At 36.4% G+C, this 25,792-nt stretch overlaps 1 protein-coding gene across 1 annotated transcript in view; it reads left to right on the top strand.

The window, feature by feature from the left end:
• Nucleotides 1–25,792, top strand: part of CRYBG3 (crystallin beta-gamma domain containing 3) — a 92,466-nt gene that overhangs the window by 57,995 nt on the left and 8,679 nt on the right. Inside the window, exons 16-18 of the mRNA XM_016156487.2 lie at nt 10,639–10,748; nt 14,205–14,331; nt 23,534–23,673. Coding sequence (XP_016011973.2) covers nt 10,639–10,748; nt 14,205–14,331; nt 23,534–23,673 — 377 coding nt within the window. The remainder of the gene's footprint in view (nt 1–10,638; nt 10,749–14,204; nt 14,332–23,533; nt 23,674–25,792) is intronic.

Raw genomic sequence — 25,792 nt, 5'->3', positions numbered from 1 at the left:
ATTTCTAATACCTAAATCAAATATTCCTTAAAAGCTCTAGTAAAATTGCAACCCTACTTTATTTCTAGCAGGTTAATCGTTTGAAGGATTGGGCCATATTCTGGAGCCTAACACTTGTTTATTGTCCATCGAGCACTAGAAATCATGCTTATTTAGTGTTTTCGATAACTGTGAGGTCAGGATTAATCCCGTTTGGTGAGAAGCAAACTGAGATTTAGAATTTGTGTCATTTAACACAGCTGGAAGTAGCAAAATAGGTATTTTCTGGTATGTGACTCCACTTAACTAAACATTTTCAGGATTTTACATCAAAGAAAGACATCATGATATGAGCGATACAACCATACTAGGAAGAGGGGATGAAAGACATTGATTCCTGTCTCATGTTAAATGGTAAATTTGGGAAAATTTCTGTCAGAAAACCTAATGTAGTGATTAATTTTAATTATTTGACATTTGCTAGCTCTACATAATGCTGAATCTTTCTGAGTATGTGTTTTTCATGTTCATGTCAGTGTTTATATATTTCACATCCGCTTAGTTTAACCATGTTTCTGTTCACAATGCTTCAGGTTTTATTATTTTCTGATTAGCTCAGGCCTATTGGGGAACACTTCCTTTCTGAATATAATTGAGCTGTTGTATTTAGAGACACTTCCTGCCAGACCTTTATTTTGAATCTTTCAAAACTCCAACTGTGGACTTTTAAAAACACTTTTTAAATGCGAATCAACATAACATAAATAGTTTGAGTTAAACATTTTCTGCACATTTTCTGAGTTTTAAGTGCCAATAAAAAGTCACATTCTTTTAAGCTCTGTGTTTTTCGCTCCCACATCCTTGTTCTATTTTATCTACTTTCTTGTTTGGGACAGATTACCAGGAGGATTTTCTTCATAGTATTTCCAGAACAATTTGAAGAGAAGGGAAGTAGCAGCAAATGCCCAGTGAAATTGGCCCCCTTCATTTCTCTGGATGTGACTCAGCTATTGCCTTGTGAAATAAACATTTCTGATAGATTATAGCTGGGTATTTGGTAACATGCAGACAAAGCCTCCTTAGTTTACCCAGTATCAAAGCTCTTCTATTTCAGTTGGACCACATTTTCAGAACATTTTGCTTGTTTTTACTTACACAAATAAAAACAAAAGATCTTGGATGACACTCTGGTTCCATTCAGGAACTAGAAAGTATTTTTTTCTTTACAAGTAGCTGTAATAGTCAGATTGACAATTCAGATGCTGTTTTCAGATGAGGTAATTTTCTCTGCAGAATAAGGAGGAAGTTATATTTCAGAGTTCAAATCAGAGACAGAATGTTTTAAGCTGAAGATTTGAAAGGGAATTTCAAACATCCTAAGAAAGGAAAAACCAGAAATGGTATGTCCATAGAAGTTACTATACATCATTAGAGTCATGCTAAAAAAAAAAAAAAAATTGCTAATGTGTAAGCATTTTAGGATGAGGATGAGATATTGGTGTACAGAACACACCCTTTTACTGAGATTTTTTTCCTGTGACTAAAGTCTAATTGCCAACTGAGAATATACAAGATCATGATAACGTTCTTCATAATTAGCAGGTGGCATTTAACGTTTTTTTCATCTTTTTTTTTTTAAGTTTATTTGGGTAACATTGGTTAACACAATTGTATAAGTTTCAGGCATACATTATCATTTGACATCGATATATTCTACTCTGTGTTTATCATCCAAAATTCATTTTCCTTCAGCTACCATATATTTGACCCCTTTTACCCACTTCACCATCCTCCTTACCCCTTATATTTGACCCCCTTTATCCCGTCTACCTCCCCCAACCCACTAGTAACCAACTACTCTCTAATCCTCTGGTAACCAGTAGTCTATAGTCCATATGCATGAGTCTCTGTTTGTTTGTTCTGCTCATTTGTTGCTTTTAGGTTTATATCCCACATATAAGTGATATCATGTGATTTTCAACTCTATCTGGCTTATTTCGCTTAGCATGATAATCTCAAGGTCCATCCATGTTGTCGCAAATGACAGGACTTCATCTCTTATGGCTGAATAATATTCCATTGTATATATGTACCACCACTTCTTTAGCCAGTCCTCTATCGTAGGACATTTTGGTTGCTTCTGTGTCCTGGCCACTGTGAATAATGCTGTTATGAACATCGGTGTGCAAATATCTTTTCAGATATGGATTTTCAAGTCTTTGGGGTAAATACTCAGTAGAGGGATTGCTGGATCATACGGTAGATCAATTCTCAGTTTTTTGAGAAACCTCCATACTGTTTTCCATAGTGGCTGTACCAATTTGCAGACCCACCAGCAGTAGATGAGGGTTCCTTTTTCTCCACATCCTCTCCAACATTTGTTATTACTTGTCCTGTTGAGTATAGCTGTTCTAACAGGTGTGAGATGGTATCTCATTGTGAGTTTGGTTTGCATTTCCCAAATAGCTAGCGACATTGAGCATCTTTTCATATATTTGTAGGCCATTTGTATGTCCTCTAGAGAGAAGTGTCTGTTCAGGTCCTCTGCCCAATTTTTGATTGGATCGTTTGGTTTTTTGTTGTTATTGAGTTGTATGTGAGTTCTTGGTATATTTTGGATATTAGGCCCTTATTGGAGGCATTGCTTGCAAATATATTTTACCATTCGGATGGTTACCTCTTTACCTTGTTGACAATTTCATTTGCTGAGCAAAAGCTTTTTAGTTTGATGTAGTCCCAATCATTTATTTTAGCTTTTACTTCCCTTGCTTTTGAGGTCAAATTCATAAAATCCTCTTTAAGTCCAAGGTCCTTGAGTTTAGTTCCTATGTTTTCTTCTATGCATTTTATTGTTTCTGGTCTTATATTTAGGTCCTTAATCCATTTTGACTTAATTTTGATGTGTGGTGATAGACAGTAGTCTAGTTTCATTGTTTTGCAGGTGGCTTTCCAGTTCTCCCAGCACCATTTATTGAAGAGGCTTTCCTTTCCCAACTATAGGTTTTTGGCTTTTTTGTCAAAAATTATTTCCCCTTGTTAATATGGGTTTACTTCTGGATTCTTGATTCTGTTCCACTGGTCCATGTGTCTGTTTTGCTGCAATACCATGCTGTTTTGATTACTGTCACTTTGTAGTATAATTTGAAGTGGAGTAGAGTGATGCTTCCAGCCTTGTTTTTTTCTCAGGATGGCTTTGGCAGTTCAGGGTCTTTTGTGCTTCCATATAAATCTGATGATTGCTTGTCCTATTTCTTTAAAAAATGCCGATGAGATCTTGATGGGGATTGCATGAAATCCGTATAATGATTTAAGTAATATGGTCATTTTAACTATGTTTATTCTTCCAATTCAAGAACATGAAATATCTTGCTATTTCTTTGTATCTTTGATTTCTTTTAATAGGGTCTTATAGTTTTCATTATATAGGTCGTTCACATGTTTCATTAGATTCGTTCCTAGGTATTTTATTCTTTTTGTTCCAAGTGTAAAAGGAATTATTTTTTCCACTTCCTTTTCTGACATTTCATTATTAGAGTATAGGAACACTGGATTTTCGAACGTTGATTTTGTATCTAGGGGCTTTACTCTATTTTCTTATTGTTTCTAGTAGTGTTCTTGTGGAGTCTTTATGGTTTTCTATATAGAGAATCCTGTCATTCACAAATAGTGACAGTTTGACTTCTTAGTTTTCTATTTGCATGCCTTTTATATCTTTCTCTTGTCTGATTACACTCGCTAGGACTTCCAATGTTATATTGAATAACAGTGGTGATAGTGGACAGCCTTGCCTTGTTCCTGATTTTAGAGGGAAGGTTTCAAGTTTTTCACCATTAAGAATAATGTTGGCTGCAGGTTTGTCATATATGGCCTTTATTAAACTAAGGTATTTTTCTTCCATACCAATTTTGTAGCCATCTGGAAAAATAAAGTTGGATCCATATTTCACTTCTTATACCAAGATAAATTCCAAATGGATGAAAATTTGAATGTACAAATTATATTTTTTTTCTTTCCAACTATTTTATTTTCTTAATTAAGTTTATTGGAGTAACATTGGTTAATACAATTATATAATTTTCAAGTGTGCATTTTAATTTGACATCTATATATTCGATTGTGTAATTACAACCCAAAGTCCAGTTTCCTTCAGCTACCATATATATGATCCCCTTTACCCACTTCACACTGCCCCTACCCCTCTATATTTGACTCATTTTACCTCATCTATCTCTTCCCTTCTCCCCCACCTCCTACCCTCTGGTAACCACTAATCTATTGTCCGTGTCCATGAGTCTTTGTTTGTCCTGTTCATTTGTTGCTTTTAGGTTTATATCCCACATATAAGTGACATCATGTGATTTTCAACTCTTTCTATCTGGCTTATTTCGCTTAGCATGATTATCTCCAGGTCCATCCATATTGTCACAAATGACAGTATTTCATCTCTTCTTATGGCTGAGTAATATTCCATCATATATATGTACCACATCTTCCAAACAAAGCAAAAAAAAAACAAACAAAATGTGACAATTGTCATCCTCATCATCCTCCCTACCCCCTTCTCAGAGCAAATCCAAACAGAAATTTCACAAGATTAAATCTTCTGAACGCACGTTTAATTTTCAAAAAAGGTTCTAGTCAGGTGCGGTTCTCTGGAAATTCTAACCAGTTTTCCCCTTTGACTAACCAAGAACTTGGCTTTCCTAGAATCTTTTTTAACTCTATTTGCAAATATAATTAGAAGTTTGGATTTCTTTAAATATTGAGCCCCAGTTCCATTTTGTGCGTGATTCTGGCTGAGAAAAATCAACTGGGTATTTTCTTGATTTGGATAATTGGGCTGCAGTGAATTTTAGAGTGATCACAGGATCTTTAATAGTCATGGTTATTTGTATCATCGAGGGGGGATAGGAGAATAACAGTATTAGTCAAATATCAATAAGATTTAAGAGCAGTAGAGGAAAACACGCCTTCGTGGTACTATAACCAGATTATTTTTATAGCCAGAAATAGGAAGTTCTACTTCTCTAAGTAAAGAAAACTCTTCTATGAGTATTCAGGAAAGTACAATTATCGTAGGATATGTAACTGATGGGAGAAGTATGTAATGCTACAATATGCGGTAGTATGATATAACAGAAGGTTGGAAACAAGACGGTTCTTTGTTTAACAATCAATGTGTTTGTATGATGGGGGTGTTGGGGAAGGGGGCTCCAAAGGGCGCCAGAAGGTCTTCTCTACACAGGATAGACTTTCTCATAGAAATCATTTTAGCATTCAAATAAGTAAAATTACATTTAAAATTATTCTGATATATGGAATAAATTAAGTGAACACAACTGTGTTTGGTTGATATATAAGTTCTTGAATTTCTACTTTGTCAGATTAAATACCTGTTATATTCGTAAATGAAAAGTACATAGTAAAAAGCATTTCTGCAAAATCTTCATAAAGTGGTGATAATTTTTGCCTCAAATGATAATTCTGAAGAAAAAACAAGAATATATGTGAAAAGGGACCACTGGTACACTGTACTGTCTTTTTCTGCTTCTATATAGTTCCATTCTGGGATCTGGTAGGGACTGAGCCATTCCAGAAGGCGTGGAGAGATGGCTGTGGTTTGAAATAAACCCATCTTTTTTAAGTTCTCTTTTTTTATTTTTACTTACAGAGTGATCCCCAATAAGTCTAGTACCCACCGAGCAGCATACACAGTTACAATATTATTGACTCTATTCCCTGTGCTGTACTTTAAATCCCTGTGACTGTTTTGTAATTGCCATTTTGTACTTCTTAATCTTTTCACTTTTTCACCCAATTCCAAACCCCACCCTCATTTGGCAACCATCACTTTGTTCTCTGCATTGGTCTCTTTCTGTTTTATTTGTTTATTGTTTTTTAGATTCCACATATAAACAAAATCATATGGTATTTGTCTTTGTCTGACTTATTTCACTTAGTGTAATACCCTCGAGGTCCATCCATGTTATTGCAAATGGTAAGGTTTTTTTATGGCTGAGTAACATTCTACCATATATACGTACCAACTTTTCTTTATTTGATTATCTGTTGGTGGGCACTTAAGATGCTTCCATATCTTGGCTGTCATAAATAGAGCTTTAGTGAATATAGGGATGCACATATCTTTACAAATTAGTGTTTTGCTTTTCTTTGGATAAATACCCAGAATTGGAATTGCAGGGTCATAGGTAGGTCTCTTTTTAATTTTTTGAGGAACAGCCACACTGTTTTCCATAGTGAGTGCACCAATTTGCAGTCTAAGCAACAGTGTGTGAGGGTTCCATTTTCTCCACATCTTCACCAGTACTTGCTTATTGATTTATTTATGATAGCTGTTCTGACAGGTGTGAGGCAATATCTCATTGTAGTTTTAACTTGCATTTCTCTGATGATGGTGACGTTGAGTATCTTACATCCATTATCCATCTGTATGTCCTCTTTTGAGAAATGTCTTTTCAGGCCCTCTGCCCATTTTTTAATGAATTATTTTTTCGGTATTGTTGTATGAGTTTTTGTTTTTTTTTAATTTTGGATATTAACCTCTTATTGGATGTATTATTGGTAAATATATATCCCACCTTCTCCCATTTGGTAAGTTATCTTTTTATTGGTGGTTTCCTTTGCTGCGTAAAAACTTTTCAGTTTAATGTAGTCCCATTTGTTTATTTTTTGTTTCCCTTGCCTGAAGCCACGTATCAGAAAAAAAATATTACTAAGAGCAGTGCCAGGGAGTTTACACTGCCTGTGTTTTCTACTAGGAGTTTTACGGTTTCGGGCCTTACAGTTAAACTTTAATCCATTTTAAGCTTGTTTGTAAGTGATGTAAGAAAGCAGTCTAGTTTCTTTTTTTCTTTTTTTTTTTGTTTGCAGATATCTGTCCAGTTTTCCCAGTACCATTTATGGAAGAGACAGTCGTTACCCAATTGTATAGTCTTGCCTCCTTTGTCTTGGATTAAATGCCCATATAGTTGTGGATTTATTTCTGGGCTCTCTCTTATGTTCCATTGATTCATGTGTTTTTGTGTCATTACTATGCTACTTTGATTACTACAGGCTTGTAGTATAGTTTGATATCAGGTAGCATGATACCTCCAGCTTTGTTCTTTCCCAAGACTGCTATGGCTATTTAGGGTCATTTGTGGCTCCATAGAAATTTTAGGAGTATTCTAGTTCTATGAAAAATGCCATTGGTGTTTTGATAGGGATTGCGTTGAATCTATAGATTGCTTCAGGTAGTATAGCCATTTTAACCATGTTAATTATTCTTATACATGAGCATGGTATGTGTTTCCATTTATTTGTATCTTCATTTTCTTTCTTCAGTGACTTGTAATTTACCAAGTACAAGTCTTCTATCTCCTTGGTTAAATTTATTCGTAGGTATTTTTTTAATGCAATTATTAAAGGATCGCTTTCTTAATTTATCTTTCTGATATTCTGTTATTGGTATATTAAAATGTAACTGATTTCTAAATATTAATTTTATATGCTACTATTTTACCAAATTCATTTATCAGTGTCAACAGTTTTTTTGGTGGAATCTTTAGGGTTTTCTATGTATAGTATCATGTCATCTGCAAATGACGACAGTTATACTTCTTTCTTTCCAATTCAGATGCCTTTTATTTCTTGTCTGATTGATGAGACAAAGACTTCCAAAACTATGTTAAATAAAAGTGGTGAAAATGGGCAACCTTGTCTTGTTCCTCAGCTTTTCCCCATTGAGTATGATGTTAGCTATGGGTTTGTCATTTATGACCTTTATTATGTTGAGGTATGTTCCATCTATTCCCACTTTGCTGAGAGTTTTTATCATAAATGGATGCTATATTTTGTAAGATACTTTTCTGCATCTACTAACAATATGATTTTTAGCCTTCGTTTTGTTTATGTGGTGTATCATGTTAATTGATTTGTGGATATTGAACCAACCTTGCATCCTCGGGAAGAAATCCCACTTGATCATGGTGTTATGAACCTTTGAATGTGTTGCTAAATTCTGTTTACTACTATTTTGTTAAGAATTTTTGCATTTATATTCATCAGGGATATTGGCCTGTAATTCTCTTTGTCTGGTTTGCAATCAGAGTAATAGCGGCCTCTTAAATGAGCTTGGGAGTCTCCCCTCCTTTTGAATATTTTGCAATAGTTTGAGAAGGACAGGTGTTAATTCTTCTTTGAATGTTTGGTAAATTTCACCTATGAAGCCATCGGTCCAAGACTTTTGTTTGTAGATTACTGGTCTGATCTCATTAGTAGTTATTGATCTGTTCAGATTTTCTGTTTCTTGTTGACTCAGTCTTGGAAGATTTTGTGTTTCTAGGAATGTATTTGTTCCAGATTGTCCAATTTGTTGGCACATAATTTTGTTCATAGTATTTTCCTATAATCTTTTGTATTTCCGTGTCGTCAGTGTCACTTCTCTTTTTTGTGATTTTAATTGGGGAAAAAAAGCTCATCTTTTGTTCACGTGACTCCTTGCCTGTGTTCTAAACAACCTGTGTGAGTGATTTTGTACATTCTACATTAATCTAGAAAGGAAACCAAAGTAGTTATCCAGCTAGCTTTTCACAGGACTTAATTTTAGTAAATCACTGTCACTTAATTTTACCAAGAGTGGAAACCACAGTTTAATTATTATAATTAAGTGCAGGGTTAGTGTCTGTATGTACTGTCCTCAGGATATTATTATGAGAATTGTTCTGTTCTATTTGTAAGGTAGTCAGAATGAGGTGTTAACTTTTCTGGGGTTGGTCAAATTTTGGATGAACCGTATCTTATGTGGGGAGTGAAAATAATATATACTTAGATCAGCCTTAAGCCCAGTTTTATAGTGTGGATAGAGAATATTTTAACTCAAATCAAAAAAAATAATTTATGGCAGATTTCGTAGTGTTTGTGTGTATTTTAATTAATGCTTCTGGGCATGAAGACAGAAGTAGAGATGGCTACTATATATGTGATTTGAAATACGCTTAACTTACATTGTCATTTGTCTAGGATTTGATATTTCATGGCTTCATGGCGAAATATTGAAGTACAAATTGTAAGCTCAACAATATTCCTCAACAAACTGGGAATACAAGTAGTGAATGAGAGTGGTGTGATCTCTATTCTCATGTGGTTTTTCAGATTCTCATTGTGAATTAAGATAATATTTGCATGTAGGAGAAATTCTTCTACAGTTTTGGAAGTTAAATGTGTGTCACATTTAGACTCATGTATTATAAACTTTTAAGTTACAAAACATAGCCTACAAAACCACTAACAAAAATATATACTCTTTTCAAGGAATTTAGGGGCAGTTTCCCTGGACATATAGAATTGTTCTTATACAGGGAGCTGTTCCAGAGTCCTGTCTCTTTGTGGACTTCCTCTTTGCCGCTGTCTTCTGTCTCCATCAGAAGGACAGAGATAGAAACTTGCTGGGTCATGCCGCCTTAGGTCAGGGAGTCCCTTGGTGTTTTAATGCTCCAAATACAGCCTGGCTGTATTTGCAAGGCACAGTTGGTCAGGGAGAATTGATTCTCTCACCTCCCTGGTTTTGGCTGATCTTTGATATCAAGCTAAGCAAGGTCAGAGCAGAATGAGATAGTCAAGAAATAATTCCTCATTACTCAGAGACCATCATCCTGTTAAAGGGCCCTTGGGAAGAAGAAGGAGTCAAACATCAGCTGCTCAGAGAAGCCTTATTCTCTGACAGCATGAGCAGAAGAAATGGTGACGTTATGATGCATTAACTACAGTGCAGGCCTGTCAGTGCAGGGTGAGCCTGCGGGCCATGTTATTTCAAGGTCTCGGTGTATTATGAAATATTTATAGGGCTCATTAATTTTTTCTTACCTATTATAGATACAAGGTCACTAGAATTGCAGATTACTGTATCTCTAGAGGTCTGAAGAGGAATTATAGTTGAGATTTCATGGATTTTTCTTGACAAAAAGGACTGAGTAGAAATGTAGTTGTATGTAAGTGTAAGCTGTCCATTTAAGGTGTTCTTACCAGCAAACTGAAGCCTGTAAGCTGAAAGGCATGACATAGATGTCTTTCTTTATTATAAATCTTCTACTAATCCCATCTTTATTATCTCCTCCACCATCTGTTCCTGTGCTCTCACAGGCACTCTGATGCTCACTTATGGGCGTGTGCTCATGCTTTTCTCCTCCTCCCTTTTATTAACTGTAGATCAGAAAGACTTGGAGAGAGAAGGAACATACCACCTCTCACATTAATCCAGACTTGCTTTGTTTTTAGTACTAAATTGCTGCTTGTTTTATACCTGTAGTCTCACCACAGGGCATAGTAATTGTTTGATACAATGGACAAGGACCGCGTTTTAGTAGAAGAGGGATTCCGATTTACTTTTATAGGTAGAATTATTTTATAGGCTTCTCTGCCCAGAATCTGGTGCAAGAGATAGATGAAAATGGTAAATAGATGATGATATTTCTGAAAACAGGTTAAGGGGAAAAAAATGTGAGTTTAAGGAAAATGTCATCCTTAACATGGATTCATTGATAATAGATAAAATATGAATCTTTAATATTTTTCTGAATTTTTTAGGACACGAAACTTAAGGTTTTCTTTTGCTTTTGTCATGATGTCAATTTGTTTCTGTTTGTTGTGTTGTTTTTGTAGCTCAAAGCATTCAGTAAACCAGGGTTCCAAGGTGAATGTGTAGATTTTACAAAAGAAATTTCTGATTTGACTTCATTCACTCCGTGTTCTTTTAAAGTTGTTCGGGGTTGGTAAGTAGGCTTATTGAGTATTTCCTACTGTTGCTTAATAACTAAATTTCTTATAAAATCACAAAGATTTTATCTGTTTTATTTTTTTGCATTCACAGTGAAATAAAAACAATTTTTTAATCATTGGTTAACTGTTAATTATCCCATGTTAACTTTGCCCGACTCATATCATGAGTCATTGTATAATAGCAACAAAATGCTGATAGCCAACTTTGGGAGCATTTTGGTGATTTATTTTTTACTGCTACATTGTTTTCTAAATATTTGGAACGTTTATATTGTATGTTAATTATATAGCATAGCAGAATGCTAAAAATTAGTGGTTTTGTTCAAATAAGACATTCTTACTAAATTAAAACAAAACTTTTTGTTTAAAGTGTTTATCATGCCCATTGCACAGATGAAGATCCCTGATTCAGAGTTAGGGTTTCCCCAAGATCACACAGTAAATGTCAGACCCGGGATTGCTTCAGTCATTTTTTATTAAAGCCTGTGTTCTTCCAACTGCAGCAACATACTGGATCTTTTGTACATGTATATGAACTATATATGATTAAGGCTAATATATAAATTCTGTATTGACTTTTTATTGTAGTAAAATATACATAACAAAATATACCATTTTAACTATTTGAAGTTCAGTGGCATCTCTGTGTATGAAATACCTACCTAATAACTCATCAAAGTCTCTATTTGTTCTTTAAGATTCCTTGAAGTAATCACTTTTCCTTTCTCTCTTGAACCACTAGAGACTAGGATCTCCTAGTTTCCATCTGAGGAACTTCAGTCTCCTAACTAACCCTGCTCCAGCATTGTTTTATATCCATTGTTTACCACAAACCAATCATAGCCTGCTTATTTGTCCAAAAATCCAGTTTAATATTTTTACTACCCTCCTTTCAATCTCACAGTCATTCTCTCATAGCTGTTCAAACTCTTCAGAATTTACCATCTGCTAGTCTCATTTTCTCTATCTACTCTCTGGCCATGCTTATACTGTTCACCCACCGTCTCCTTCCAGCATTTACTCAGCCATTTATTTTCCCCCTAGAATAGTGGGTGTCAGCACACTTTTTCTATAAAGAACCAGGTAGTAAATATTTTCACCTTTGCGGGCCATACAGGCTCTGTGCCAGCCACTCAGCACCACCACTGTAGTCAAAAGCAGTCATAGACGGTACATAAATGGATGGGTATGGCTCTGTCCAATGAAGCTATTTAGGGACATTAAAAATCTGAATTATATATAATATTCACATATATGAAATTGCCTTTTAATTTTTTAAAACCATTTAAACATGCAAAAATCGATGTTAGCTTGCAAGATAGGCAGTGGGGGTGATTTTGGCCCATGGGCAATGGTTCACTAACCCTGCTCTACATTAGAGGTTGTAGGTTTCAGGTACATCTAGCCAACAGATGTTATTTTTTTTTGGCCTACACATTGTTTTTTTTTTTTTTTTAAAAAAAAAACTTTATCAATACTTAAGTTTAGGATATTTTTCAGAAGAACCTATTTTCTACCTTCTCTTTGAAAGTTAGAAGATTTGAAAACTCTGGCAAAGCGTTTGCCTTTGGCATTGATTAGCTTGAGTAGATTGTTTACGTACTCCAAATGTATCAAGAGGATATGTTCCCTTTTTTTTGTTTGTTTAAAGCTGGTATACTACTCACATTTCCTGCCTGGTCTCCTGCAATTATGTGAGTTCATGACCCCTGCCTACTTCTTATCAGAATATATCTTGAAGCTTCAGACTGTCCTCATTCCCTTTGCTAACCTTCTTGATGAATGCTAATTCAAACAGTCTTTCCCCTCTCAGATAATCTATAGGTCTTCGTACTTGAACCTATCAGTGTGTGTTACTGATTTTATACTTACTTCCAAAAAGGATATGAGAATTTTTACAATATTAAAACACATAAAATTGGACACCATAAGTTAGATTATCCTCAACTCTTTAACAAGAGAGACAGATATACCAAAGACCTGAAATAATTTCATTACTAGTATTTGGCTCTGAGTTTCTTCTCCATTAAGATCAAAGAAAATATTTTGATAGATATGTTTTTATTTTCTGATAAAAGGAAGCACTAACATTTTTCTGGAGGAAATGTTTTTTTTCTAACACTGAAGTCTAGGAAAAATTAGTCACATGTGTCACTTCATATGGGAAATATACATTTTATTTGTATATAAATTTTATATATGAAATATAATTTAAAATATATTTTATATTTATAATATGCATCATTTTATATGTACTTATATTTATGTGTAATTTGTTAAACTACAGTTTAATAAAAGAATAGAAGAACCATGGCAATTGCTTCAGTACCTACAATGCTTGAAAGATCTGGATTTGAGCCCAGTTCTATCACTTCCTGGTCACGTAACCTTAAACATATTGAATCATCTCAGTGAACCTTAGTTACCTCATCTGTAAAGGAGGGATAATAATAGTACCTACCTCAAAGGATTAAATTAACAATACACATGGAGGGCTTAAGTCCATGCCTGACATATTGAAAGCCTTTGATAATTGTTGGCCATAAAATGCTTATTACATAGAAGACATGACTGTAAATTACAATGTCACAGAGCATTTCTATAGTTTTCCAAAGTTAACTTGGTCTCGCTAGAGTACAGTTCTGGTAATCTTCAAATACAGGTCCAGACCTTAAATACACCAAAAATGAAGACGTTAACAGCCAATTCATTTCTTCCTTGGGCTCCTTCTTTTCAAAAGGGTATGTCTTAACCAAGCTTTTGATGAGTGCCATATGGAAAATAATTCAGTATCGAAGACTATGAAGGGCTTATTTCTTTTTTAAAATCTCCAGTAGGTGACAGGTTTTATATACTTTATGTGCTTTTAGGACTCTAGCTTTTAACTCAGACTGAGGAAAACTCATTATTTTAAAAAATACAAATTTTTATTCCCATCCCCCCTAAATAAAACTTCTAATCTGTTCAAGAACTTAATGATCACTATAATTTGATCCCACAGTTTTGTACTTGAAGGCACTGAATGAAGCTAATGTCTTTAGCTTAAAGTAAGTGTCATCTTATTTCATATTTCAGCTCTATCATTTAATAGTTGAGACCTTGGGAAAATCATCTTACCTTTCTAAGCCTTCATTGTATTGCCTATAAAAATAAGGATATATTTTTATTTCATAGAATTTTTGAGGCTTCAGTGAAATAACATATGTAAAGTACTTAGCCTATGTCTGGCACATGATAATCAGTCAAAACATGATAGTGATAGCTGGTTTTTTTGTTTTGTTTTGTTTTGGTTTTGGTTTTTGGTTTGTTTTAACGGGTGGCCGCTATTCACTGCTGGTCCAGCACCATGACTCATGTTATACTCCAGCCCTAGTTCCCATAGCATGACGATGAGCCTGCACAGTCAGCTGATGCAGCTTGGCTGAATGTCTCACTTCTTATCTTTTTAGCTGGCTCCTCTATTACCAAGAAGACATTTCTAATAACCAGTGTGTGTTAGAAGAAGGCCTATATGCTGACCTCACTTCCTGTGGCTGTCCAACATCTAAAGTCAAATCCCTCAAGCCCATTGACTATGTAAGTACTTTGCTGAATGCATAAGGCTTTTTTCTTTTTCAGTTTAATTACCTAGGAATTAAACAAGAATGTGAAGTTGGAGGAAAACAAATATGGGCAAATGTAAAAATCTGGATAATTTACTTATGGATTGTAAAATGGAGATTCACTCATGAAATCTAACCAAAATGTGACATTGATATTTTCCTTTTTGTTTTTGTTTAAAGCGGGAATGCTAATAAACTTAGGAACTAGAGTAATATAGGCCTAGACTTAAATCCCATTTTGATACCTTAATCAGTTTGGATGATACTGGCAAAGTTCTTTGTTTCCTCATCTAGAAAATGGCACTTTATAAGGGCACTGGGATGTTACAGAAAATGATGCTTGAAAATGCCCAACACATGGTGAGCACCTCATTAGTGTTAGCTATCCTATCATGGATATAATTGTTATAGCTGCTTAATAAAAGTAATCTGATTGTTTTATTATTAGATAAATCTAATAGCAGTTGCTACACAGGTTTACAATGTTACTTTAAGGCCCGGACCACCACTGGTATTGATTTCAAACCTTGTTTGGGTGGAGGAGCAGGGGGACTAGGGCTTTTCTGCATGTCATGTGCAGAATTGTCTGGGTCACCTTGGAGGCCACATTTATAGAGTAAGTGGTTTTTCCTTTCTGTCATATTTCCTCAGAATTTTAAACATGAGGAAAACAGAATCACTCCTCTGGGGCGTCAGTTCTCGGCGCCTATTGAATAGGTCTGTGCAGAGCAGGCAGCAGGGGTTTGGGATATTTTCAAGATATCTAGTTATGACTCCTAGGAGGGTTTGGTTAAAGTTGAGATTTACACCAAGGTGGTTTGAAGCACTACATTGTGGTCAAAGTGACTCATACCTGTCAGCCACAGCCAGCTTCGAGAATGATGGCCATACTCAGGATCTTTGATCACAACCCAAAGTAGTGTAGTCTTATTTCACAAGGCATTCCTGGATAGAGTATTCTTGGTATCAAGCTAAGAATAGATCCTTGGCTGAGGAACAAGAATAGGAATAGAATCTTTGGTCTACCCCAGTGGACCCTTAGACACCAACTTGGAAAGCCTAAGTGGCTCCTGACGCTTCCTGTCTATGGGAGGAAAACTGGCAGAAAAAGAGAATGTGGTCCAGTCAGTCTTCCCAAGTATTGACGAGGCTATAAAGGGCATTCCAAGGTAGTCCACACTATGGGAAAGGAATTTTCTTTGGAATTTTTTGTGGTCAAGCTAGCAGGCAAATACTTATGTGGTATTAACTGTAAAAGCAAAATATGTAGTTCTAAATATGGACGTTCCATCTTGAAAGGATTTACAGGACTAATAATTCAGTGAGCTAATAAACTAAATTTCTAAGGAAGGTGTTGTAGAAATAGTGACAATTAATGAGTATTACTGTTTTTCTTTGAAGAGTTACAATTCTTTTACATCCAGAAAGTCAAAAGTGAATAATTAAAATTAGTAAAACTAGAAATGTTTTTATGTAAGTTGTGTGATTGCATGTCCCTTTTTGGGCCTCATGAAATCCAGGCAGTATCGGTGAAGGTGCCCTTTGGGAAACATTTGAGAACTAGATAGCCTTTTCACTCCAAGAACTAATTAACATGTATATTTGGCTTATGTAAGGACAGCACATTTAACTTTTTTAATGCCTTTGCATGGTAATAAGTCTTTGAAAAGTGTTGTCGAAGACATGTTTAGACAGTTGTTTCGGTGTAGAAATGGAAAGAGTGTGAGGTGAGGTTGGGCATCCCAGCAAAGATCTCCAGATTGTCCCTGAAGAGGCCTTAACAGGTAGCATTTACTTGATGAAGCCAACCATGTTTCACCCACCCCACGTCCCCCATCCCCCAGACCCTGCCCTGGCCCCAGCCTTGAAGCCCCGAGCTGATCAGATCTAGGACACTGATATGTAAACCAGACGGTCAGCTCAGTAATATGTACAAGGTTGGTGACCACCTGTACTAGTGACAGGAACACTTGAGAATTCTGTCCTGGGTCTTTTTCTGCCTCTGGAAGAACACAGGAAACTGATTTAGTCATCAGAAGGGTATTTATTGAGCATAGATTTGGATAAAATAAGGTATCTTGAGATTAACTGACATTCCCCACAAAAAAGACTTCTCCCACTCACTCCCCCAGGATTCAGTTGCTCATTTTCTCCAGAGTCTGTGCCGTCTGTCCCTGGAAAATGCTAGGCCCATTCTATCCTGCAGCTCCCATTCCTTCTGCATCTCCTCCCCCTGCTGCGTTCTTTCTTAGGGAGTGATACACTTTTTTTTCCTATAGATTTGTTAATATCACTCTCTATGCCAAAATCTAGTGTGATTCGCAATTCATTCTAGGAAATGTTTCAGTCCAGTTGAGTTGACTTTACATGTCTGTGAGCTCATCCTTTTATGAAAACTAGAATTCTGAGGGTAGTTGGCATTCCCAGATGTGCTTAGTGACTTAATGCTAAAGTGGTATAATATTGAGGAGTCTTAAGACTCTATCTTCATATGAGATCAGTATGTTTTGCAATGACAGTTTGCTCCAGGCTGATTTCTATTTGTGCAGATATGTTACATTCCACAGGCCCATGGATACATAATTTGTAGTCATTTTACAGTGAAAAAATCTGGGAGCATAGTTGATAGTTTTGCTTCTCACTAATGTGACCTTGGGCGAGTCAATTTATTTGGACTCAGTTAACTCATGTAAATAAACTGTTAGAACAAGTATTTTCAAATCTTTGACAGCCTCCAGCTCTTTTGGAAATAACTATCCTGAGAATATTTTGAATTGTAAATGAAAAACAATGTATCCAACCTTTAGTACACACATGGCCTGAGGGAATAAGATAGTGTATTAGCTTTCAGTAAGGTTATACCATACGACAGTCCCCAAAAGCATTAGAAGCTGGAGATGAGTGGGAAACCTAAATAAAATGTTTTAAGCACGGGGCTAGTGGTGTTTAGGGTAACCGGCTTTTATCATGTTTCTATGGGGGTAGCAGTCCATGCAGTGCTTCTTTAGTGTCTCCATGGTGGTTTGGCATGGAAATTGGCATCCTTTGAAGTAATAATCCAATCCTGGCAGCTACAATCAGGCAAAGCAAAAGAAACGTAACAAGAGGCTGTAGAAAAACTTCAAATGATTTTATGATAGTGATGACATAAATGATCTTAAGAGGTATATTAAGAATTGGCAATTCATTCTGTGCAAGAAGACTGAGTAAGGTGCACAGCTATAAATGGAAGGAGACTGTAAATCCTGCCACAGAATGAAAGGAAGCAATGAGTTTATAAAGTATGGAAGAGTCTGGTTACTCTTAAGTTTTCAGCCAAACCCACATAGATTTAATCGTAATAACTCTTGTGTACATTTTAAAAGTGAAGGCCAATAGAAGCCTACAGTAAACATGAACTTCCCTGTCAGACATCTGAAGCATTTCCCTTGCAATCAAGGCAGAAGACATAGATCTATCACCGTTTCTATTCAATAATATTCTGGAGTCCCAGCCACTTGAATAAGATTAAAACAAACAAACAAAAAGTATAAAGGAGGAAACAAAATTCTCAAGAGTATCTGCAAATGAGTTATTAGGGTTACTATGAGTTTTTTTAAAGTTGCAGAATACAGGAAAAATAGCAAACCATGGGGTCTTTGGAGTAAATCTAACACAAGGCAAGTATGTTCTGAATGGGGAAAACTATAAAAACTTTCTTGAAGATCAATATAAAATATGGAGAGAGAGAAAGTTTTATACATGAAAAGGCTCAATATTGTAGTCTTCCCCAAACTAATACAATTTGAGGCAGATGCTTATAGACTCTTTCACTCTTTCATCCTTTTTTAGGGTGTGGGATGGGGTAGGGTGGTGAAACATTACAAGCTTATCGTAAAATTATTTTGAAAGAAATAGGGGTTCAAAATAGCCAAGATATTTTTAAGAAAAATGGGCAGTATTGCTTGTCCTACCAAATATATATTTCATCGTAGAGCAATAATAATTAAGATATTAAGCATTGGTACAAAGAGACACAAAGCAGTGGAACCAGGACAGCATAGAAAAAACTGACCTACTTAAATAACGGAATTTGGAATGTGACAAAAATAGCATTACAGTGGGCTGTTATGAACTGTTAAATGGTGTTGAGACAATTGGCCCTTTACATGGAAAAAGATAGTTAGAATGTTGTTTTACTCCAAACACAAAAATAAGTTCCAGATGGATTATCGCCAACCTAAATGTGAAAAACAAACTTTAAAACTTAGAAGTAAATATGGGAAAACTGTTCTAATGATACTGGAGTAGGATGGTTTTAATCACAAAACATATAAGTAAGAGAAGGGTAAAAGGCAAGTGTATGCATTTCCTACTACTGCTGAAATAAATGATCACAAACTTAATGGTTTAACAACAAATTATCTTATAGTTCTGGTGTTTAGAACTCTAAAAAAAAAAAAAAAAAGGTCTTCCTGAGGTAAAATTGAGGTGCTGGCAGCACCACATTCCTTCTGGAAGATGCTAGGGGAGAATCTGTTTCCTGACCTTTTCTAGTTTCCAGAGGTCCCCAGCATTCCTTGGCACATGGCCTACTTCCTTCTTCAAAGTTCGTCACTAACTTCTGCTCTTAATCTTCTATCTCTGACCCTTCTGCCTCCCTCTTATGTAGACCCTTATGATTATATTAGGCCTGTCAGGATAATCCAGACTGATATCTCTATGTGAAGATTCTTAACTCTTAATCAAATCAGCAACATCCCTTTGACCGTGTCGAGTAACATATTTACAGGGTGTAGAGATGAGGATGTGGACATTCTTAGGGGGTAGGGATCGAAGTGGGAGATTATTAATTATTCAGCCTACCACAGCAAGCCACAGCCCAGGAAAATATATTTGCAGCCCTTAAAACCTGCAGAGTTTAGTATACAAAATATAAAATGGATTCTTTCAAAGCAGTTGAGAAAAAAATAAACCTATTTCCAAAATTGGCAGAGGATAGGAATAGGCAGTTCATAGAAGAGAGAAAATATGGCTAAGGACATTCAAAGCATGATGTTAAACCTCACTAGTGATTAATGCAAAGTGAAACAATAATTAAGTAACATTACCTTACTTTAGATACAAATATTTGTAAATCTGACAAAACCAAAGTATAGTTTAGTAGCAGAGAAATGGGATTATTCATACAGCTAGTAGAAGGAGTGTCAGTTAAGTTGGGGGGAGGAAAAATGAGGATGTTTGTTACAGGATTGATGGATGAAAGAGACTAGCACATATATAAAGATATGCAATACAGTTGTTACGGGTGAGAGTGAGCTACCTGTATTACTAAAGGATGTTACAGTATGGTAAATGTATACAGTAAGATTTCAGTGAAATTTCAGAATAAGATGTAAACCATTAGCAAAGTATAAAACTATGAGCTGGAAAGATTCACAGCTTCAGCATGGTGGTTACCTCTGGTGGGGGTTGGAATTAAAACTCAGCTATACCTGTTATGTTTTACTTATTTATACAACTTGATACAGCTAGGCTAAAATTAAAATGTATTTGGGGTATTGGGTACCTGGTCATCCATATATTATTTATTCTTTTTGAAATGTATTACAACTTTTTTTAAAAGAGAAAAAAAGGGAAGAACAATTAGAAAGATCTATAATGAAACTGATTTTCTAAGCCAAATGAAAGAGGCCCTGTGAGAAGGATTATAGTTCATTGGTGAAGAGTTTGGTTTGGAAATCTGACAGACTTGCTGTTAGCCAAGTGACCTGGGCATGTGTCTGACCACTCTAAGCCTCAATTTTCTCTCCTAATTAAATATGAGAATTAAATGAGCCATTGCATGTTAAGCCTTTAGCACATGATAAGCACTCAATATCATAATTGCTCATAGACGGTAGTTAACATTTGTTGTGCACCATCAAGACTTGACAGGCTGAAGGTATTTATATGATTTTGTTTTAAATAGGCCAAATTTAGATCCCATATTAGAGTCTAATTAGAGATGTATGAGCCTTCTATTAAATTTTCAGCACATATTAAGTGACACGTACATTAAATCATTACTATTATTGTCATTTAAAATATTTTAGCTTAGTTTATAGGATGAGGAGTAGTGATGAGTGTTTTAATTCTTTTTTCTTATTGAAAGTTCATTCGCACAATTTGTTCAAGTCTTTTTTTCTTAACCACAAACTCCTTTTAGAAACTTTATCGTCTTTGCATAGCTTAGACATGACCCAGCAGGGATGTCCTGTTACTGCTGACACCTAAGGAGAGCCTGTGGCCCCAAATGTTGGCTGTCTTCTAAGTTAACATGGACCGAGGCCAAGAGATTTGTAGAGCTCAAATTGCAATTAAATTCTGGTGATTTCTATTATCCTTGAAAAGTTTAGATTACTCTGGCATCTTCAGATTTGAAGACTATTAATAGCTTATATCAGTTCCTACTTTTGTGTTTGAAAATCTGTCAGAAAAGTATGGTTTAAAAATAGTTATTCAGTGCGCTCTGTTTCTGAATGATTACCTGTTAACCACTCCCATCATCCTGCCCTCATTAGCATTTATATGTGGACCTTCAATCTACCTAACCTTTAAGTACATTTATACGTTGAGTACATTTATAAATTTAAGTATATCTATCAATTAAGAATATCAAATCAAAAACAATTTAAATAGATAAAAAACAAGTTAAATATATATCAGACCTCTGTGGGGAGGAAATGACTTTAAGCTTAGAAACAGTAGATTTTCTCAAGTGAAAAGTTTGGAAGGTGGGAGCAGCTGATATCTCCTTGCTGTTGCTAACATTGGCGGGCAGGGTATTTGTCTACATTAGTCATATTTTTTCCTTGATTAATGCTGTTGGTTTATGTTCTGTGCCCATTGACATGGTGGGTCCCTTAGAGCGCCCTGAGTGATTCATATAAACATAAAAATATCTCATATTTTACAGTTCTTTCTCACACTCCTTGCATCATCATTTTTCAACATTTTTTTTTTTTTGTGATCCCCTCTATCAAATTTTTCATAGTGTTCCCTAAAGTAAATTCCTAGTTGTCCAATTTCTAAATCATCTATGAATTTGGGAGTGAATTCGAGGGAATTTGAGGGATAATGGCAGCCTTTTTTAAAATGTCTTTGTGGGCATTCTACAAAAGGAAGAAGAAAATGTGTACAAGTACTATTTTTCTCAGGATAATGCTTAGCATTTAAATTACATTTTCATAATAAGCTTTTAATTTTTTCCCCACTGGGATTTAAAACAGTTACATATGTCAGCATTAAATGCCTTTAACATAGGTGTCTGTCACTCTTACCACACACAGCAAACTCTACTAGGGCGAGTGAGTGTTGCTGATGGTTGATTTTGAGCCCTTTCCAGGCCCCCTGCTTGTCTGCCCTTCCTTACAAATCAGTAACTCATCAAGTAGTAAAGAGTGTGAGGAGGTAAGCCGAAATGCTTTTTTTTAAAAGCTCGGGGGTGAAGATGTTGGAAAAAGTCCAACAGTAAAGTCAGTGGCTTACCCATAGAGAATGATTGTCCATTTTCAGTCACTAGTTTCAGTGGGTAATTTAGAGTCTGTGATTGCCTGGCTGCATTTCTAACCTGCTGTTCTGGACTCCTAGAAGTACCCTTATTCCATAAACCATTGGGATGCTTCCAGTTTGTTATTTTGCACATAGCAGAAGAGATACCTAATCTTGCCTGCAGTTACTCAGTAACTCTGCAATTAGAGATGGGTGTGTGTTTCTGGCCCAGCTGATGGCCTTTACTGAAGGAAAATCAGTGCTCCTGGGCAGGTAGCCTCCCCCCCCCCCCCCCTCCCCGGCTTGCCATTTCACTGTGCACAGTGGTGCTTCCGTTCTTTGTCAGTATCCTAATCCCTTGCACTGGCCACATGGGGTTAACTTTAAATAAATGAAAATTAAATAAAACAAATTCAATTTCTTGGTCTCACAAACCACATTTCAAATGCTTGATGGCCACATGTGGCTAGTGGCTACAAATGGAGGAGTGCAGGTATACAAGATTCCTATCACCGCAGAAAGTTCTCTTGGGCAGTGTTTCAGACCTTGCCTGATCAGCAGGCAACATTTGCCACATAATGAAGTGTAAAGACAGAATTACACAATTATCTATTTTAAAAACCTGGAAATTTCTCAGCATTCTTTTTCTATGATTTTATTCATGGACTGATTCTAGTCAGAGATTCTGGACTGATGGATTGGACCTCTCACTCCTTCCTAGAACCTTCCCTCTTGTCTTGCATCATTCCCCTTCTTTCTCTTGTGTTATCACCTTCCACCGTGATCACAGCATGCCATAGGCTACTAACCCACTTCGTTCCTCTTCGCCAAACTCTTCTAACAGCTTGTCCTCTGCCCTTAAAACCTAGGTTCCACTCGTCATCTCCTACAAGCCACTCCAACAGTTGTCTTATTGGTTACCAGCTGCCTCCCGATTGCCAAACCCAAACAACTGTCTCTCAGGCACCCTCTTCCTCAACATCTCTGCAGTGCTTGATACTTACTTTCTTTCCCCTTTACTTCGCACATGATGTTTTCTCTTCTGACTCGCCTCTCCTAGTCGGTGTGTCCCATCATCTCCACAGGCCCATCTCATCACCACCTATCTTTGTAGGTCAGCACAGTTCTGTCCTCCTTCCATTTCCCTTTTCTCACCCATAATGCAGAAATCACCCCTGTCTCTGCGCATTCTAGCTTATTGTTGTTAAAAGTAAAAATGTCTTTTTCTTCCCTCCTAGGAATGTTTTTAAGAGCCTAGAGCCATAAAATCAGCATTCTCAGTGACTCCTCCTGTGGCCTCCTGGGAAACGAGGGTGCCATTCCATTCTTTGTCCATTCTGTTGCCAGCTTAAAAGCATTAGCAGGATCAAAATGTGGTCTGTGTTACCGGCACAGCCAGCCCTTAATATGTGATTGGAACCAGGTGCCCATTTTTATTACGAGATTAAGATTGTTTTCCTGAAATTTACCAAAAACTGAATAAAAATGAATAGAACCTAATCCCACCAGTGCAGTTTTGGCTATAACATCTTTAGAGGGTAGAATAGAAAACACTATGCATTTGAGAATACAGTGGATCCAGGGTACCACCTACATTCTGCCTGGGATGTCACTGATGTGTGGCCACCTCTTTTGGTGATGCTTTTTCTTTTTTGTGCTGTTAGATTTTTGAAGAACCCTCCATCAGCCTTTTTGCTCTGGAACATTGCGAGGGAAGAGAATTACATCTGGAAGAGGCTGTGAACTCTGTTCTAAACAAGGACCTACACTTCTACACTCAGTCCGTGTGGGTAAAAAGTGGACTGTAAGTATGGGAGGAAGGCCTGGCCTGGTCGAGTCACTATTTGAGGACAGTTTTGCAAAGTTGCTCTTTATTCCCCTATTGCTGCTTTTTTTTTTTTTCCCGGTCTGATGGTGCCCTTACTCCTTTTATCTCTCAATGTAATAATAGTAGTTTCTGTTTAAATAAGAAGACTGCGGACCATGTCTGTATTTGGAAGTATGCAGCGGTCTGGTCTGGGGAAGAGCCCTTTGGTTTGGGAGAGGACAGCTGCCATGTGTTCAGAGCTTGTGTTGAGAGTAGGTTGACCAGAAGACCATAACCAGTTGAGCCCACTTTCAGGGAAAACCTAGTTAAGTCAGCAGCTTTGGTTGAGACCATTGTCTGCTTAAGACCAGTGACTATTTGTAAGATAGATAGTGTTTTTACTGTACTTCGGTGTGACATCTTGTTTGTTCTAGAGCTGTTTGCTCCAGGGTACTCATTTTCATGCTGTATTCTGGTTCGACCTCACCTGCCTATACCAGTGTTGCTGTTCATTCAGGTTGTCAGTCAGTCAGGGTGGATCCAGGTTGTGCGGAGCCTGTACTTCTTTTTATAAGCTGGGAGACTACTTTAAGAAAAGAAATGAATAAACTAAGGATACCTAAATTAGGTATGAACTTTACATTTTTATTTAGAACAAAAATGTTAAGAGGCTTTGCAAACCTTGCAGATGAGGGGCTGTGAAGCTGAGGTTCAATTTGCTTCCTAGAAAGTCTGCCTCTTGGACTATTTCTGAAGAGCGGCATGTAAGCCTGTGTCACCTCCTGCACTACCATGTTCTGGTACCAAAAGTCAACTAAAAACACACACAACTCTCGATGATTAATTTAAAGAGGACTGCTTCTATTTCTTACAACTCTTAAATTGTATGATAATCAACTGCATGTTTATCTGGGGATGATGAAAGAGAAAGCCAAGAATATAAATTGATTTGAAAATTAACTATTTTAATAAATGGTTTTTGTATTATTCACATGTATAGCAGTCTAAATTTCCTGTAAAGCATTTCATATGCTTTGTTGTTTATTAAACTAATTTTGTATTCTCTGAGTATAGCAATCCCTATGCTATATTCCAGTATATTATTTACCACGTAACTCTGTTTGAACTGAATTTCATCTCCCTGCAAAGACTTGAACAGCATTCGTATACATTTCATTTCTTAGGTACATTTCACGTACCTAAGTGGAACCAATATTTATTGACTCATCTCTGTAAATTCACCATCTTATCTCACACTTTTGTAGAAAATTGGTGCCATTTTACCTTGACTTTCTTCGTTTTCTTTAAATTATCTGCTTACTCTCATTGTTCTGGATTCTCTATAAGAGAATTGGTACATAGAGTAAGGATTAGTGAAGGCTATCTGAAGGTTTTTTAGGCAACAGACGGTTTATAGAATACCATTTTAATTCACAGCTAGCTAGCTACACATGGTGAAAAGTTTAGTTTAATTCCCGTATCATTCCATATCTGATCTGTGATGGTAATGAAAGTCATGCTTTAGTGCACCGTCCTACACAGCTTTTCAACTGTGCAATTCATTTAGATTAATATATAATGAGGTACGGTTTTATTAAAATCTTGCTCAGGTTTTATAATTGAAACTTCTCTGCCTATTTAAAGAATCTGCAAAGCTGGAGAGATGGATAGATAAGCCTCTTCATAGTCACGTATAATTTGGCCAAGCCTGATCTCAGTTGTGGGGAACGCGGTGCTTTGTGTGAGCCAAGCAAAGCGGCCACCTCGTCCTCCACATACTTTCTGAAAGTACTGTTTAAGGTGACCCTGAGCCCTGCTCAGAGTTTCAGATCCTCTTGGCAATCCCTGTTTCTGAGGCATCCAGCTTGATAACCACCTAAAGCAGGGCTTGCCAAACTTTTTCTATAAAGGGCCATGGCCTTTTCAGTTTGTGGGTCATCTCTGTCACAACTATTCAACTTGTCATGGTGATGGAAAAGCAGCCAGTGTTATTCCATAAAGGACCAGGCATGATGTGTTCCACGTATTGAGACTCCAGACACCTTGAAGCCCTGTACACTTTTACACACTTTAACTTGACCTGAGTTGAAGGCCCCCAGGGTACTGAGAGGATCTG

Source organism: Rousettus aegyptiacus, unplaced genomic scaffold, assembly GCF_014176215.1.
Source record: "Rousettus aegyptiacus isolate mRouAeg1 unplaced genomic scaffold, mRouAeg1.p scaffold_m13_p_4, whole genome shotgun sequence".
NCBI classification, from domain to species: Eukaryota; Metazoa; Chordata; class Mammalia; order Chiroptera; family Pteropodidae; genus Rousettus; species Rousettus aegyptiacus.
Note: the sequence above shows the minus strand (reverse complement) of the source record. Positions and strands in the feature narration are given on the sequence as shown.